Genomic DNA, 18,933 nt, shown 5'->3' with positions numbered 1-18,933 from the left:
AGAAAGATCTAAGTTCCAACTGTCATCCAGATCAAGGGTTAACAAAAAAAAGGCGGTATGTATTTTTACCATTTCCCTTTCATCACAAATGTTTTTTCTATGCCATAAAGTACTACTGCTGCAGAGAATCACATCTATTTTAACGCTTTGATTGCTTAGCCCCCTGTAGTTATTAAGTCACATAGGTTTCAAAATCCACCTCCAAATTTCTCCACGTTCAGCATACAAATTAACAAAGAGGATCTATTTTGATGCTCTCGGACACTATACTGGTGTAAAGCCCTCTGGGTAAGTCAGTATTATTTAAGGATAGGATATATAGTACTGAAAAGCTACATTATTATTTTTAACATCACACTGGGATTTTAAAAAGTCTTTAGAGAAAAGACATTCACTGAAAGGACCTGGTATGTAACATACACAATGCTTGATACACATGCTGTTTACTTCTCTCCAGGATGCAACAAGTCATAGATGTGCACAACAAGAGTCAACAAGGATTCAGAAAAAAATCCAGAGAAATGGATCAAAGTTTGCAGTTCCAGAGAACCCTCTCAGACAGTGTGCATTCTCCACCCGTTCTACAGCATGTATCAGCATCACAGTGTGCACCAGTGATTCTACACCTAAATAAAGGTCATAGTGGTAGCTAATAATGCTACACCTGACTTAGTGATGCTAAACAAACTGCAGCCAGCCTCATATACCACACACCTGTACGAGTAACCACAGGTGCCAGTATGCCCCATCCTCTCTGGACCCACAAGACTTAGCAGGACAGTAACAGATGCCGGCCTTGTCATCCCTGTGTGTTGGACTTTGGCCCTCACTTGATTCACAAACAAGGGAACAAACAGTACAGAGCCTCAGTGGCTTCTGCTGCCTTCCTAGGAAAATAAAGCTGGAAATAACCTGTTCAGAATTAAAAGCGCTGCTGGGGAATGTTTATGCTAAAGAACTGTAAAAAGTATTAAGACTAAATTTTAAAGAAGGATTGAAGTATGTTATTAATAGAAATATTAAACGGAAAAGTAATCTTGAAGGGAGAAATCTGAGACAGTAATATTTTTCCAAAGAGAAATGCAAAAATTCAATCAGCTGTTAGCAGTACGTGGGACTGATGGTTGGGAGTGGGTTGTTAGTTCAGATTTTCAAGTTTTTCAAAGGCTATCATAAAGCTAAATCCAGCAATTAAATAGCACTTTAAACCATACACTATTTCTGTACTTCAATAAAAAAATTATTTGTTCACAGTAGCTTCAAGATAATCAACACCCAAAACCCCTCTTAGTCCCAGTCAGCCTCTCCAGTACAACCCTAGCTAAGAGTAACGGGATTCTAAATGTATGCAAACGGTGACCATTAGAAATACAAAACCTGAAGATTCTTTTTTTAATTTAACAGTATTTCACAACTTGAACTGACTAGGCAAGAGTAGTACACCACGTACTTTGTGATTATTTTTTTAAAAAACTTGTTCAGTACTACAGTACAATCGCAAATCCAAAGTCACATTTAAAGTTTTCTGAACTACCAGACTCCCTGTCCCATGTCCTTTTTTAAGTTGTGGTTTATGCTACGAAATATTAACAAAAATCATGCAGTGATTTAAATCTAATCCAGCATGGTTTATCACCGGAATCATTGTTACCACTAAAATAAACTTTTCCTGTTAGCTAACTTTGCTCTAAGTGTAATGAAGTCTAAATATATTGCAAAGCCTCTAAGACTCTTCATGCATTTAACTGAACTTGCACCTCCATGGAAATCACCTATCACTAAACCCAAGAAACAGGTAATGGAAAGATCTCTGGCTAAGTACCAAACTGGCCAAAATAACAGATATTAGAGTCATTAACTGAAAGCTAAACCTGTCTCAGTTGGCAACAACTCTTATTTGGCAGGTGGGGTGAAGGTATTTGCCAAAAGTACAAGTTGAAAACACATTACTCCAAAGGGTTAACACCAAAAGTAAGTTAAAATTAACAGGAGCTAAGCACACATTTTTAGTAAAAAACTGTTTTAAAAGGTCATAGTAAGTTGCTTTCTCTTACCCATTTCCCGAAGTACTGGAGCACCCTGGAGAGTGACTCAGAGAAGTGCTGCCAGCGCAAGGACTCTTCTTAGTGGATAAATCAAGCACACCGTCTGTAGAGACAAAAGAATGACTTCAGTGTTTGAAGAAGCAGGATCAGCCATGCTGATCTTGTCTTCAGCTGAAAAGACAAAGCAAATCTTTTGAGCTAAAGTCGTTTTTAGCACACAACATATTTTGGTTTATTGTATTTTTAAACAAAGTAAGGCTTGGAATTTTTTGCAAATGGTTTACATGTGACTTCAATATAGTCTTCAGAAATCACAACAAAGATTAACAAAATTGAAAGTGCATCTGTTACAAGAGACATAGCATAAAAAATTACCTACAAATGACAGTTCTGGATACAACGAGCCTATCACATAACTACCTCTCAGTGGTCCAAAAATGAGACAATCTTCAAATTCCTGAGATATTCCTCTCCTTAAAGGGAGGCTGCAAGCCAGTATTTGGATTTTTTTTTTTTTTAAATCCAAATCTCTTGCAGAAAAATTCATTGAGAATTTCATATTGGAAATTAAATGAACACACATATAGATGTGAGATTCCTTCTCAGTTGGCAGCCAGCTTCATCTTTTTTTTCCATGTCTCCCACAGGTCCCTACTGGAAAAGCTGCTACCTTTCTCCTCTATTGTGTCATTTTATTCCCTCTCTTCCATACGCCAAATTGGTTTTCCTGCTAGACTGCTTCTTCCACTCCCACTAATGGCACTTCCTCACACTCCCCCCATGCTCCCCTGAAAACCCTTAAGAAAGCTCTGCATTTACAGGCACCAGAAAAGGAAGCGTGTTTCACCAGAGAAGCCTTGCTCCTACTGCACTAAAGCAGCCTGAAATTCTGGTCATTTTAATAAGGGCAACATTGTCATTGAAGCAGCCCAGGCATCTGAAGTTCCTGGAAACTTTGAAACAAGGAATTTATGAGGCAAAGATAAATGAAACCTGTTGGCAAGGTAAACTCAAGACATATCAAAGCTCCTCACTCATTCCATCTAATCAAGTAAATACCACCCAACACAAGAACAATGTAAGACAGCTTTCAGATTGCTTAAAGTTCTCATTTGACATATGGAGAAAAAACATGATAAACAGTGAACTAGAATTAACTTTATGGAAAGCTGTTCCACCCACTGCATTTGGGAACACACCATAACCCAAACTTAAGCAGGCAGAAAATTAAATTTTCTTTCTGAACAACACTTATGCAGGCATAAGAGACACAGACTGGATCAAGTCTTTCCTCCTTTTCAAGAGGCTGGACAGCACAGGCAGCTGCCCAAGGTACTTGCATCCACGCTTCCTCCCTCAGAAGGGTCAGTATGACCCAGAAGCCCCTGAGGGGACGCAGGGCCAACCTCATACCCCAGGGAGAAGCTTACAGCTAGCTGGGTTCCCCTCAACCCACTAGAACAAAATATAGCACAAAGCACCACCAGCAATCTTTCGTGACAGCCTCTGAAATCTCTCATTAACAAGTCTGGCAAAATCGCTTTCCAATTACATTAAATGTAAATTGAAAAAAAATTTCACATCAGCAAACAGATTACTGTATAAATCAATACACACATATTCTACTTTCATAACAAGTGTTATGAACATTATACATTATCTTACAGCTTTTTCCATCACATGGTAGCTAAAGAACAGTTCATGTACGTGCTTTCCTCTTCACCATATCATTCTCTAATTAAAAAGAAACAGAGCAAAACTGATTCTCTCCCTCTTTCTTTCAGCAAAAAGTTTAGCAATGAGAACAGTTTAAATGTAAAACATGTTACATGCAAAACCCACTCACAAAATGCATTTATAATAAAGACAGCTAGAAACAAATGCCTATCAGCTAACTGTACAGGGCCACATTTCAAGAGAGACACTATTCAACCTCTCACTGCAGTTTGTAACTGAAGTGCAATGACAGCTTTCAGTAAGTGCTCTAAGTGCAGTATGTGTCCAGATGTCCAAGCTGCATATTACTGGAAACATAAAATGAACCTGTTTACAAAAGGCTTCATAAACCCAATTTAAAAGAATAAAGGGATACCTACTCTTCTGCCCTAGCTAGATTTTTTTTTTAAAGGCACCTTTTCCATTTGCAGATGGACAACTTACTGTGACAGAATGACTTCAAGCACTAACATTTTTCTAAAGAAGGGTATAGGGTCTAATTTTAACCAGTACGATACACTTAGGATTCAACAGTTTCAGAACAGAAAAGTTCATATACTATATCACTCACAGAATTTGCTTTTTAAAAAAGGCTTGTTTGATGGAAAGCAAGGTTTTTGAATTAAAATAAGCTCTGAAACATTGTTACAAGTTATTCAATCTGTGCTCTGCAGAACAAATCTATTTTTAAGGTAGAAAAGAGACATTTCTTCCAAATGCACAAACCTGGAAGTTTAGTGCAGTTCATGGGTATAGTTTTTACAGCCTTCACAAGGCAATTTCTCACAGACTTTTAAAAGATACTCTTCTCACACCATGACCAGAAAGAAAATAAATCAGCCCTTCAGTCAAACTGTGTACTAATCTTCAGAGAAGAGACAACATTATGATTTTAATGACCAAATGAACTTCTCTTATCAGCAAGCGTACAGTCTATTTTGGCAGACTGCTTCTTGCAGCTCCCTGTAGGAACAGCACATTTATCCTCAGAGTCTAGAGCATGTCCATCCCCTTTGCCCTTCTTCAGAAGAATCTCTCATGTCTATGGCTCTACATTCTTTCAAAAAGTCTTTTCTCTCCCAGACACACTGAACTAGTCATTCTTTTATTGTAAAAACATCTACTGCTTTTCCACTTTAATTTTTATGCAAAAGTGCAACCTTCTAATTGTCTGGTTCTGCAACAAGAATGCCATTAATGGATTGCCACGGGACGCAAGACACTGGTATGAGTCCTACCTTGTTCACTAGGTTCTGACTGAGACTTTCTGACAGTAAGGTCCAGAGGTGAGTCTTGGTCAGCCATGAGCAGTTTGCTGAGCACAGGGTTCTGAGCAGTTGCAGCCGTGGGAGAGGAGGCGACCAGAGATGCTTTCAGCAGGCTTTGGTTCTTTGTGCTATTGGGCTGGCTGGAGTCCTGAGTAGAGCTATTTTTTGAGGTATATTCAGCAGCAAACTGTCGGATCATTCGCTGCATGATCTCACGGGCCACTAGGGGAATATTGGGGTCAGAGACCCTAGGACTGTCTGCAAATATTAGAGATTTCTTTTAAGGAAGCACTTTAAATAAAACAGCTTTTATATTAAGTCATTGTTTATTTACAAAAAAAATCCAAAACAAATAGGGGAAAAAAAAAGAAAGCCAAAGATAAAATAGTTTCTGTAGAAAATGTACTTTAGTCTTAGAATACCTGAATAAGAACCATGGCTAATTCTGATACAGCCTTCCCAACATAACACTTTCCTGAAAGAAATATGCAATCTCATATTTGTTTTAAATATAGATATATTCCACCAGACCTTTAAGAGGTGTGGAAATGGAAAGGAGAGCTAGAGCTCATTCCAAAAACATTGTACTGGTTATTCAGTGGAAGAATTGCATAACTTACCTGCAGCTACAGAAGGGTAAAATGGACAATAAAGTTGCAGCAGTCCCCTCTAAGTTTACTGAGAAATAAAACCCTATAGATCTGATCATTTAAAATTATTCACATCAAGATCAGATGTTCAAGTGTCTTCCATCTCACTCTATCTATTCCTTTTGAGATTTCTACCATTGTAATCAACGCAGCATCAGGAATTACGCAAAGAACTTGCATATACACAAAAACCCAAGATGTGTCACATGACAAGTAATTATATTTCTAGAAGAGCTGCTAAATCTATTAGTAAGGGATGTGAAACAGAACAAGAAGGCATTCCAATTTATTTATATGAACTAGTGTATAAATAAAAAAGTATCTGGGCATGTGGGCAACCATAAACTTTATTGACAAAAATCACTATTTTAGACCAATAGTAATTTGTGATGTGAAAGTAAATCTCTAACTCCTAAATCACAGAAGCTAAGTCCTGCCACTTCACTTCAAACACTGTGTTGTCTGGTCAAATCAGTTTTGGGTTTTTTAAACAAACAAACAAACCAACCCACACCCCCAAAAAACCAAAACAACAAAAACACCAACTACCCACAATACCCCCAAAAAATCCCAAAGCACACCACAACCACACCACTATTCCAGAAATGGCTCAAAAAGTTTGATTTTCTATTACCAAAGAAACATTCAGAAAAAATTGTGCAGTAGAAGACCAAATAAATCTTTAAAAGCAGCTCTCAAGAGGGAACAATGGAGAAATGTTTACTACCTCTTTTTAAAAATTTGCCCAGGTTGAAAGGTAATCTATTAGGATTGAGCTATTAGAAGCATTAGCAAAATCTTCCGTGGGACATTTCAGTGTTAGATTTGCCTTTTGCTACCACTTTTGTCGAAAGTACATCAACAAACCAGCTTTACTGCATGTGTAAGAAATGACTGACATGAAGGTTTGAGCAGAGCTGCCCACAAATCAAAGAGCAGCAGTAAGCAGCCACTGTGTTTTTTGATGAAACACCATATTGACCTTTAAATATTATCAAGCCCAAATTTTTTTTTGTTAAGCACAGCTTTCTACACCTAAGATCTTATTCAGTCACCACGTACATTCTTACAGGGGCATAACAGCTGTAAATTTCCAGGACGTTTATGTAAATACGTAACCATTTTCTTTAAAACATCCTGTAAATTTTACTTGTTGCTAAGTATCAAATACTATAGTTTTAAGAAGACACCAAAAAATGAGCCAAACTTAAATTTTGGTACATTTTATAATCTCACTTGTTTCCCAAATGGTCTACAAGGACACCAGCCTGGAAAAGTGTGGAGGCCTTGTTCTGCTGTGGTGACATTTCTTCCAATTTTTAACCTCTTCACTATAACCTCCTGAAGGACATAGAAAGGCTCCAGGGAGGCCCAGAGGGGCACAAATTGATGGCATGATCACACTGATACCAACTGTTCGACATGCGCTTGTAGCATATACAAGTGGGGCTGGCAGGAATGCAGAGCTCGATGGCACTTGTGTTTTCTGAACGAAGAATCAGGCCTTTACTGTGCACCGTGTTCATATGTTCATTTCAAAAATGCTTACAGCTGAACATATTTACACATTCAGAAATAAAATACTACATATGCCTACAGCCATGCATCTTTGTAATTTGCAGCTTCAAAGAATCAGCCCAGAATGACAACTTTCAAGTGCTGTTCAAGATAAACTCACTAATTCAGGACACAAAACTCCATTTTCAAGCAGAAGGGTAGGTACCTAGCACATTAAAGGCTTTTTACTTAATATAAAGCCTGAATGCTGAGGATTAAAGCTGTTCAAAAGTGAGTGGAAAATATGTGCTGGTGCCCCTCCAGCATCACTTGAAATCAACCAGATATTTATCTTGACTCCACCTTTCTAGGTTTTTTTAAGAAAATAAAACTAAAATTAACTAAAACACAGAAATCCTCAGAGAAGAAAAAATACAGCAAATAATTATCAGCTATAAATAGTCTACAGCAGTACCTCTGAGCTTTAAAGCCTTAATAGTTTTTGCGGACTTTTACACTGAAATCTTGAAAGGGCAGTATCAAACAGATAAAGGTATGATTTCATTAAACCAGAAGAAGGTCCTGTCCTGCCACAAAGTAAAGGTAACAGTCAACTAGTACAACTCCTACCACTCTTCTTTGACTGGAAAAATATGAATATTTGAAGGAAGGATTACTGGGTCAGAGCGCCAGGGACACAAATTTCAGAGAAAGGACATAAGATTAATGGACAGTAAACCTGTTCAAAAAGTCTGCTGATCTTGTTGATTCCCTATTCATATTCAGTACATTAATGTGTGGCCAGTGTTCAGAGAACATCTGCATTTTCTCTGATCTACCTGGGCTACAAAATGCCCATCTCAAATGTTACTGGCAGTGTGGATGGAAAGAAGAAAAAACCTAATTGCTGGCATGAAGCCAGGAGAGCTCAGCATCTCTGAGCAATGCAGGAGCGTCAAGAGTCCTGCCGTTCTTTGTGTCCTCTTTGGTATGACAGTGCCTCTTTGGTAAGACAGTACCTCTTTGGTATGACAGGGGATCTTATGTCAGCAGCATGAGTTAGATTTCAAGCAATCTAAATACAGGTAAGCTTGACAATGATGCATTAAGGATTCAGAACTGACTTCCTGCCAAGCTTCTACCCCTCACCTATTACTCTTGCACCAAGCACAGCTTTGTCCGAGGAAAGAAAACAAGTGTTTATTTAAAAAAATCCTCGAAGATTCTTAGACATCTGACATGTTTCATTATCTTCATTCTGGGTATCTGGCCATGGACAGAGTATTATACCCTTCATAAGCACACTGCAACATCTGCTGCTGGCTCCCCAACAAATTTTAAAAAGCATACTTTCCTAAAGGACACACACACACATACACATCATACATAAAGATTTAAGTTTAGTGCTAAAGGAATGAAGTCTTTAATAAACAATTTGGAAGTGATGGAAGTGCTTTTTTTTTCCTCACCAGAAAAAGCAATATGGAAAAAACCTGTATTGTCTCTAGACTTTAGTTTTCTTAAATTCCTTCTGGATTTGAAGATAAATGGGATAAACTCAAAAGCAAAAGGAAACATTAACCTTACAAGAAAAAAGAAAACTTGAAAAGGAAGCCTTGGAATAAAGGCATTATCTGAACTATCAGTAGTAATGCAGTAACTATCCTTCCTACCATCCTGCATGTATTGCAAGAAGTATAGAAGCATCATAATGTATAGCTTGTATTTATTCGAGTCATAAAAGAAAGGCTAAGATACTGTTATCTACTTAAAACACCTTTAAATATTTTGGTCACTAGAAGGAAGGGCTGAGGACTGGCTACAGCAATTTCTGATTTGTTAAACTGAAGCCTTGCATTGTCCCCCAGCAGATAGGTTGGAATTACTGATTTGGCAGATTTTCTCACACATGGGTTAGACTGATAAGTATGATGTACTTTCATTCAGGATGCGTTTGGAAGTAACCTCTGGATTCATGTTTCTCAGATTTGTAGAAAACGGTGAAATGAGCTTTGTGCCTTTCTCAAGAGCACAGTTTAAGCAACAACTTTCCAAAAGATATTTAGGCGATTTTCTAGCATTAAGCATGTTCTCAGCATATTCCAAAGCAATTCTTTTGCTGATCACATTTTGAATTCTCCATATATCCCCCTTAGCATTATTCTAATAATATTTTATACTGTAAATTGTTCAGAATAGTGTGGGTAATCATTACCAATAGTGAAAAGACTGATGACCTTTAAGAAAAACTGCATGAGTACATATCCCATCAAAATAAAATAAATATTTTTAAAAAAACACATTACCCACCTACTACCACTACTGCCACTTGACCTTTCTTCCCAACAGCCCACTCACCTAAACACTGGTTATGGGGAACAGTTCTGCTGGGTAAGAACTGAGTCATCTCTCCAAAAGTGAAAACACCAGTGTTCTCATGGAGAGATTTGGTTTAGGGTTAAATAGTTATACCTTCTTCCTCCATCCCAAGCCCACACTGTTGTATTACTGCATTACTTGAGAATCAGTTTTTACCCTTGATAAATATATACAAAGAAGATGACTGAAAAATACTGAACATACAGTGACAACTTGAACATCAGATCTTTGATACCTACATTGCATGCAAAAAGACCACAAGAGAGACTATTTCCCACATCGTCCTCCCCCCATCAAAACCAACCTTTTCTGTAAAAGACTGCATTGAGGAACTCTTCTGCTTGCCTTTCAAAACGAATGATTTTTGCTTGCTCTTGTCTAAGCAGAGCTTCTTGTCCAGCTTCCGAGGCTGGCTCATCCAGACTGACTAAGTGTTCCTGCAAAGATATTTAATATTTGTAAGATCTTCCTGACTCCAAAATTAATAAAGTTCCCTAGGCATTCAATATTTTACTAAATTCAAAACTTCTTTAGGTACAGAGTTGAATCTATTGAAATCAAAACTTGTTTTTTTGGCTGCTTCACAACACTGTACTTTGTCCTGTTCTCTTGTTGTAAATTGCGCTGGTTTGAAGGTAAACCAGCCAGAGGAATTGACCCCACACAAACACCTTGCTGAAGATTTCAAGACAGAGCTACAATTCAATAGGAGAGTCACAATAAGGGCAATAGTACAGAAACACTGGCTTAAACTGACAAAGCCAGAGTATAACCTGGCATCCTGTTGGTCAGGGTGGTGGTAGCAGTCTGATTAAATGGTGGTTGCAGTCCCATTGAAATGATGGATGTGGTCTTGTTGTAGCGGTGGTCCTGTGGAAAGGCCTGGTCCTTCTCTGGAGGTCCAGTGGTGGTTCCCCCAAGTCCCCCAACCTTGAGATTATATACCCTTGAATCCAGGCAGGTATGTTCAGTACCTCCCCCAAGGCAGGGAGTTTTACAATGGAATGATGTAATCCTATGAGACATAGGATATTTTGGGGAGTCCTTGATGGCACTTTAAGTGGAGATGACCACCCTTAGGCTGGGTGTAACAAAGAGAACACTACACCCAACTCCTAGGTGGGGTATGCAGCTGTTGCAAAGGACCCACCATTAACAGTTCATCAGAAGGTGATGCAGGTGGTGGTAGAATACAAACTCTGGTTACACCTTAAATTGTAATCCAAGACATTAGCCACCCCTTATTCTACACCATCTACATCATACCCAAATTAATACCCTTCTTTAACTCTACTTACATATATATATGTGTGTATACATACACAATGAAACATTACACACAGTTCTCACTTAAAATTAGGTCCCCTTGAGGTGCACAACGGGTTTCCCCATCTTTCTGCATTACCCACCAAGTGTAACCAGGTTCTCGAGCAAAAACAATCCCATGGAAGGATTTGCCTGTGCCTGAGGTGGGATTAATCCAAACTATCTTTCCTAACATACATCTCATGTGTCCACGAGTGCAAGGCTTCTGACTGGGCAGGACCAGCTCGATTGACGGAGGCCCATGGCCTTCACTAAATGCAGCTCTCAATTTTTGAAGGTCCCCCTGCCCAATGCCTTCAAGGTGGTTTTTAGCAGTCTGTTGCACCATTCAACTTTCCTGGCGGCTGGTGCGTGACAAGGAATATGGTACACTCACTCAATACCGTGTTCTCTAGCCCAGGTGCTTATAAGGCTGTTGTTGAAATGAGTCCCATTGTCCAACTCAATTCTTTCAGGGTGCCATGTCTCCACAGGACTTGCTGTTTCAAGGCCCAAGATGGTGTTCTGGGCAGTAGCATGAAGCACAGGGTAGGTCTCCAGCCATCCAGTGGTTGCTTCCACCATGATCAGCACATAGCGCTTGCCTTGGCGGGTTTGGGGAAGTGTGATGTAATCAATTTGCCAAGCTTCCCCATAACTATATTTTGACAACTGCCCACCATATCATAGAGGCTTCATCTGCTTGGCTTGCTTGATTGCAGTACACATCTCACAGTCATGGATGACCTGTGAGGTACTGTCCATGGTTAAGTCCACCCCTTGGTCACAGGCCCATTGGTATGTAGCATCTCTTCTCTGATGACCGGAGGCATTGTGGGCCCAACGAGCTAGAAATAATTCTGCCTTGTGCTGTCAGTCCATATCCACCTGAGATACTTTAACTTTGGCAGCTCGCTCCACCTGCTCATTGTTACGACGCTCTTCATTAGCCTGACTCTCGGGCATTCGCATCCATGTGTCAAACCTTCATGGTCAGCCTCTCTACCCAGATGGCAATGTCCTGCCAAATCTCAGCGGCCCAGATGGGTTTCCCTCTCTGCTGCCAGTTGACCTTTCTCCAGCAATCGAGTCACCCCCACAGAGCATTAGCTACCATCCACAAGTCGGTGTAGAGATAGAGTCTTGGCCACTTCTCTCATTCAGTGATATTCAAAGCCAGCTGGATGGCTTTAAGCTCTGCAACCTGACTCGATCCACCTTGTCCCTAGGTAGCTTCTGCAACTTTCCATGTGGGGCTCCATACAGTAGCTTTCCATTTCTGGTTTGTTCCTACAGTTCGGCAGGAACCATCAGTGAAGAGGACATTATCGCTTTTCATTCTCTGGTATTTGGTTATATGGTGGGGCCCCCTCAGCACATGTCACCTGCTCCTCTTCTTCTTCAAAAGATAGTCCAAAACTCGTCACCTTTGGGCCAGTTTGTTATGATTTCCAGAATCCCAGGGCGATCAGGATTTCCTATCCAGGCTTGCTGTGTGATCAGAGTGATCCACTTGCTCCACATGGCATCAGTGGCATGATGTGTAGAAGGAACCTTCCCTTCAAACATCCAGCCCAGCACTGGTAGACAGGGTGCCAGATGCAGCTGTGCTTCGGTGCCAATCACTTCTGAGGTGGCTCGAACCCCTTTGTAGGCTCCAAGAATCTCTTTCTCAGTTGGGGTATAGCTGGTTTCAGATCCTTTGTATCCCCGACTCCAGAACCCCAGCAATCATCCTCAGGTCTCCCCAGGTCCCTTCTTCTGGAGGCTCCAGGAAGGACCATTTTCCCTGTCTGCAGTGTAGAGCACATTTTTTACATCCTGCCCTGTCCTGACTGGCCAAAGGGCTACTGCCTAAACAGGCAATCTCCTGTTTAATTTGTTCAGAAGCTTGTTGTTGTTCAGGGCCCCACTGGAAATAGCTTTTCTTTTGTGACACAAGACAGACCGAGCTTACAATCATGCTGTACTCCAGGATATGCATCCTTCAAAAGCCCACAGCACCTAGGAAAAGGAAAACACCAGGAAAGCCTGGGTTTCCTTCTTGTTGGTCGATGGAGACACAGCTGCTATTTTGTTAATCACTTTCATTGGAATCTGGCAATGTCCATCTTGCCACTTCACTCCTAGAAACTGAATTTCTCGAGTAGGTCCCTTAACCTTAGTTAATTTAATGGCAAGCTTTCAGGAGGATCTGGATAATCTCTTCTATCTTGAAGAGTTCCCCTGCTGTGTTCCCCCATATGATGATGTCATCAATGTACTGCAGATGTTCTGGAGCCTCACCCTTTTCCAGTGCAGTCTGGATCAGTCCATGGCAGATGGCGCAACTGTGCTTCCACCCCTGGGGCAGTCAATTCCAAGTATATTGCATGCCCCTCCAGGTAAAGGCAAACTGGGGCCTGCACTCTGCTGCGAAAGGAACAGAGAAAAATCACTGGCAATGTCAATGGTCACATACCACTTTGCTGCCTTGGACTCCAGCTCGTACTGATGCTCCAGCATGTCCAGCACACCAGCACTCAGTGGTGGTGTGACTTCATTCAGGCCACAGTAATCAACTACCAGACTCCCTTCTCCGCTGGACTTACACACTGGCCATATTAGAGCTGTTAAAGGATCAACGAGCCTTGCTGATAACCCTCTGGCTCTCCAGTTCAGGAATCATCTCATGGATGGGAATCACAGAGTCTCTGTCAGTGCGGTATTGCCAATGGTGCACTGTTGGTCTGGCGATTGGTACCTGTTGTGCTTCAATTCTCAGCAGTCCCACAGCAGAGAGGTTGTCTGAGAGACCAGGCAGGGCATTCAGTTGTCTGATTTCCTCTGTCTCTAGAGCAGCTATCCTAAAAGCCCAGCAATGTCCTTTTGGGTCTTTGAATTACCCACTCCTGAGACAGTCTATGCCGAGGATGCACGGGGCCTCTGGACCAGTCATGATGGGATGTTTCTGCCACTCCTTCCCAGTCAAGCTCACTTCAGCTTCCAGTACAGTCAGCTGCTGGGATCCCCCTGTCACCCCAGAAATGGAAATAGATTCCGCTTCCATATACCTTGATGGCATCAGAGTGCATTGAGCGCCGGTGACAACCAAAGCCGTACACCTTTGTGGGGCAAATGTGCCATCAGATCCACACAGTCCAATAGATCTGATTGTCCCTTTCCTCTACCTGGCTAGAGGCAGGGCCCTTCTAATCCTGGTAATGGTACACATTGCTCTCCCCTCCTGTAAACATGACCTTGAGGTCCCTTCAAGAGGATTAATCATATCATCATTCCTTTACCATCTGGAGTCTTGTCTATGAGAGACCGGAGCAGCATTGACCCTAGATGAGCTTCTTGTGGTCATTGTTCCTCTTTTCAGCTCATGTAGCCAGGTGGCTAAGGAAGAGGTGGGTTTCCCATCCCACTTCTTCATGTCTTTTCCATGCTCCTGAGGGAAAAACCAGAGGTTATCCCGCAGAGTGTATCCTCTCTCCTTGGCTGGGGGAGACAGGAACAGGGACGCCTGTTCCTAATGGCAGAGACTCTTGGTAGTTCCAGCAAGATGTGGTAAATTCTTTCCTTAAGCTCCTTCCTCAGCTTCTGGTGGGCCTCTTCAATTTTCTCTTCCAAGCTTCAGACATGCTCAGCCAGATTTCCATGGACAAGACATGAGTGCATAACAGGGCAGTGACAGCGTCCTTGTAAATTCTTAGTTTGTTGACCAATGCATCCACCTTGTCCTCTTCTTCCCTCCATTGCAGCGTTACTAAGTAGCAGGAGTATATTTCTGGTCCAAGCCATGTGAATTCCAACCACATTTGAGATGCGCACTGGGCAAATCTGGATGTCTGGGCATCTGGACATCCCTGGACATCTCAGGGAATCTCTTGTCTTCTGAGAAAATGATCTCCAGCACAGCCAATTCCTTCAGGCATCAGATATCTTGTTCCACTGTGCTCCATTTTCCTTGGTGCACCTGGAGGTCTTCTTTATAAAGGTATCTGTCCCTTACACCAGAGGCTGAGTTTCCTGGGTTCTTCTGATCCCCTGATCAATGACCACATCCTGGGACAGAGGTCCCAGCTGACCAGCCTCACATCCTTCGTGAATGGTGTCATTAGCTGCTGCGTCCCAGATGCGGAGCAGCCAGGTGAGAATGGACTCGTTTGCCCGGTGGGTGAACTCTCTCCACAGCTCACGCAGCTCACCCAGGGACAGAGACTGAGTGATGATTTCTGGCTCCATCTCCTCTGCTGGGTGCAAAGGTCCTGCTGCCTCCTCGTCAGTCACTATGTGGACTGATTTGCTCTTCGATTTCCTTTTCTGAATCGGGGCAACTGCTACTGGCTTAGGGTGTCCTGGCTCAGTGACAGTTTGTGTGGACACAAAAACACCGGTTGTTTTGGTTTCTTTTTCTTCTTCTCAGAGAGTCTGAGATCAGTTTGCGTGAACATGGTGCCTGCTGATTTGCTTCTTTTCTCCTCCTGAATATGCTCTACCGCACCAAGCACTGTCCCAACTCCAAGCATGGTATACACAGTGCAGCATACAGAGAAGACAAAGCAAAACTAACAACAAGATTATGCTGTCCTTGACATTCACACAGACCTCAATATTCTCAAAAACTGCTGTGTCAGGCCTGAAAGGCTGGAAGAAACTATTCTCTACTCTTCCCCCTATGGGCTGAGTGCGACTATTAACGAGGCCCCAGAGGTAGCAGCCCAGACCAGGACAGGTGAACAAAACTGAATATACATTCTGAATGAGGTTCATTGACTCTGATGTTATCATGCAATAGACATAATAAACTAAAAAGCAGTTTTCATACCATTCCCTGGTCTCAAAAGAAGCCTCACAACTGGCAAATATTTCCCCATATGTGGAAAAATATAGAGAGCAAGGTAAAACATCCATGTAAACACGTCAAGCATCATGGCGAATAGGCAGTTTCTGTAATACAAAGCAAAACTGCAATTCCAACTTCTCTCAGGATGCCACACATTGGGCACCAAAATATGAGCTGGTTTGAAGGTAAACCAGCAGGAGGAATTAACCCCACACAAACACCTTGCAAGAGCTTTCAAGACAGCTACAATTTAATAGGAAAATTACAATAAAGGCAATAGTACAGAAACACTGGCTTAAAGCCACAAAGCCAGAGTACAACCAGTAACCCAAGACATAAATGCAGCAGAAGCTGATGAGATTTGATAACAATACAGAAAATAAGAGCCCTTTATAAAGAAGAAAACCTAGATATTTTACATTTGGCTGCAAATCTCATATCTAGCACTTGTTCTTTGGCTATTACTTTCAGATCCAAGAAATAACTGTTGAATGCAAAACATAGGCAGTTCTCCTTACTCTACACATCATTTATGCAAACTGAGCAAAAAATGACCAAGCATTATCAACAAACAGGTCCTTTTGTGAAGAGGCTCAGTAGCAGCTACTTTTATGTGAAACAAACTTAACTTAGCTGTTACAACACCTACAATGAAATAAAATCCATTCTCACAGTCTAGAATATATTCAAACTACAATGATTAAGCATGTGAGATGCCAGGATAAACCAATCATTTTAAATACACTCAAGAAACTAGAAGACAAGATTACAAAAATACAAAATCTAAATGCTTAGGTTCCACCCCCAGATGCACACCCCTTTTCTCATTTCTTTCAGTGTAATGCCTTGCTCCTGCTCAGGAGAACAATCTCTTTACTGGCTCTCTCCTTCCACTTTCATTTTAAGCTATATTAAAGATACCTGTATTTACCTACTGCAGGAATGTATACACAGCCACTCTTTGGCTTTAGGGAGTGTTCTGTTTTGTTAACCTTTATAAAGTATCAGGTACCATAATATCTAGGCTGCATCTGTTTTTTTGGTCTCTACTGTATAAGCTGATTTCAGATTCATATCCTCATGGGACTAGAAGGGAAGGGAAGAACTGGAAATTCATTTATACATCACAATAAATGAAAACATAAGTAATTCTTAAGTTTGTGCTGTCTCAACTTCAAGAGGTTTAAGAAGCCAGGTTACGTGACCAGCCTGTAGTAAATCAACGAACACAGCAGTCACATGAACTGCATGCAAAGGGTAATAATGAAATGAAACGAAATGCTGTGGACTCTGGCCTGAACCACATGGGCTTTCACATCATATTTGGAATTCAACAGCTTCCAAAAGCTTGCTATCAAAAGCAAAGGGAGATACTATCTCAGACAGGGTACAGAGACAAAGCAGTATTTTATAACAAACAGAAATACAAGGAACATGCAATGACAGAGGTAACGGGTGAGTGAAAACATCTTTGATTCTGTGAAGGTAAGAGCCTGCAGAAGTAAAGGCCTCACAAAATGACTGACGCTTTGTTCCACACCAGAGAGATTCAAACCCGCTTGCTTCCATAGGAGAAGCTTCTATTGTGACAGACTTTAATTCTTTCATACAAATTTGAACTGATGGTTAGCTATAATAAAAGTGTTCACCTCTGTGCCCGGCATCCCTGTACCAGCAACCAGTAGCAGTGCACTGGCATTCTATGAACACATTGAAAATGCAGTTGTACTTCCATGATACTAAATTGTACTAAGTATCTGTACAGGATTTCACAATAAAGATATTTCTGGACAGTAAGCCAAACATCTTTTGAGAGTTACTCTTCAGGTGGAACTTCACAGAACACACCTCTTTTTGAAACTGTGTTGCTGCATCTGACAAAGCTGTATACAGGATCTATCCTTGTTATTGACAAGAGAGTCTGAGATCAGCTCCATTATCTTTTAGGCATTACCAGGATAACAGTAAACTCATGAGTTTGCATAAAAAGCAGATGTGCAAAATAACTAATAATGTAAATAAGCTAGACATACAGAAATGTTGGAATAATCACTGAAATTTCTAAACCTTTACCAAGTTTTGCTTTAAAAGGAAAGTTTGCAAACTGATGCCCAGAGATTTGGGGAGATAAGATCCATTAGAGTTAACTGGCATCCTCTATCTAGAGTGCCATGAATCATTGCAAAAAACTTTTTAATTCAAGGGAAAAACAGAGAATTCAGACTTGAAGGAAACATTACTCCTTCAACCTGATCTGACACCCTGCCTTTTAACAGGCTATAGCTCTGGAAGAAGCCTAAAATAAAAATAACCCTTGGCCAACACAACGCATTTTAAATCTTCCTAGCACTTTTTGCAACTAAAACAATACGCTGTAAATACTAGCCTGGAAACTCAACAGAAACAGAGTCCAGCAGCACCCTGCCTCACTATAAACAAATGTATTTTATATTACTCATATAAAGACAATTAAGAAGAGTACAATTTAATCTACTGAAGCTAACTAAAGCTCTACACTTGCTACATAGAGAAGGAACGAAGAAAAAGGGATCAGCCAGAAGAAAAAAAATTCTAAGTGGCTTATGCTGGTGAACAGCTGAATAAAGGATTTCTTGATCTGCATTCAGGAGAGGAGAGGAATAATAGCAAGAAAATGGCAGTGCTTAGTTTTTACCTGCCAACTAAGGAGCATCTCCTTACATGTATGGTTTTTATCACTGTCCATGCTAAGACATCAAAATGTGAAGAAATACAGTTATGTAAAAGAGTCAGGTTTAACCTTGCACATAGGAGAAACAAAAGTCTTCTGGCATCTTCAGTATAGCACTGACTACATGAGGCAAAATATACTGGAAATATTTCTGCTTATTACACTTTTTAATTGTTTTCTTATCCATTGTACCATAATTATTTCAGGAATCTACAGTTTTTTTCACCCTGGAAAGAAAATTCAAGTTTTCACACTAAATATTTGATTGTGATTGCTATTCAAAGTCAACTTCCAAAAGTGACGGGTTTTTGTTTCATTTGGGAGTGTCTGGTTGGTTGGTTTGTGTTGGGGTTTTTTTGTTGGTTGGGGTGGGAGGCTGTTGATTTTTTAGAGTTCTTTTTTACATTTTCCAGCATTTCTTCCCAATAATCATTATTTAGAATCACTACTTTCAGGCTTACCCCCTCACTCTACAGTTCTAAATCACATCCAAGTTTTCAGTAGCAACATGCAGGTAGTAGGAAGAAGAAAA

The 18,933-nt window shown here is 40.7% G+C and overlaps 1 protein-coding gene across 11 annotated transcripts in view; it reads right to left on the bottom strand.

Moving 5' to 3' along the window:
- The window catches only part of LCOR (ligand dependent nuclear receptor corepressor), a 90,912-nt gene that overhangs the window by 35,482 nt on the left and 36,497 nt on the right, over positions 1-18,933 (bottom strand). For 6 of the 11 annotated variants that reach the window (XM_032116654.1, XM_032116655.1, XM_032116653.1 and 3 more), the window contains one exon: positions 2,055-2,148. Coding sequence is in view for 4 of the 11 variants with exons in the window: in XM_032116650.1 (XP_031972541.1) it covers positions 2,055-2,148; positions 5,000-5,287; positions 9,860-9,992 (515 nt within the window). In the remaining 7 variants the exon portion in view is untranslated. Of the gene's footprint in view, positions 1-2,054; positions 2,149-4,999; positions 5,288-9,859; positions 9,993-18,933 lie in introns of all 11 variants that reach the window. The other 5 variants (XR_004241576.1, XM_032116650.1, XM_032116659.1 and 2 more) reach the window with 1 other exon arrangement.

Source organism: Corvus moneduloides, chromosome 8 (genome assembly GCF_009650955.1).
Source record: "Corvus moneduloides isolate bCorMon1 chromosome 8, bCorMon1.pri, whole genome shotgun sequence".
NCBI lineage: Eukaryota > Metazoa > Chordata > Aves > Passeriformes > Corvidae > Corvus > Corvus moneduloides.
Note: the sequence above shows the minus strand (reverse complement) of the source record. Positions and strands in the feature narration are given on the sequence as shown.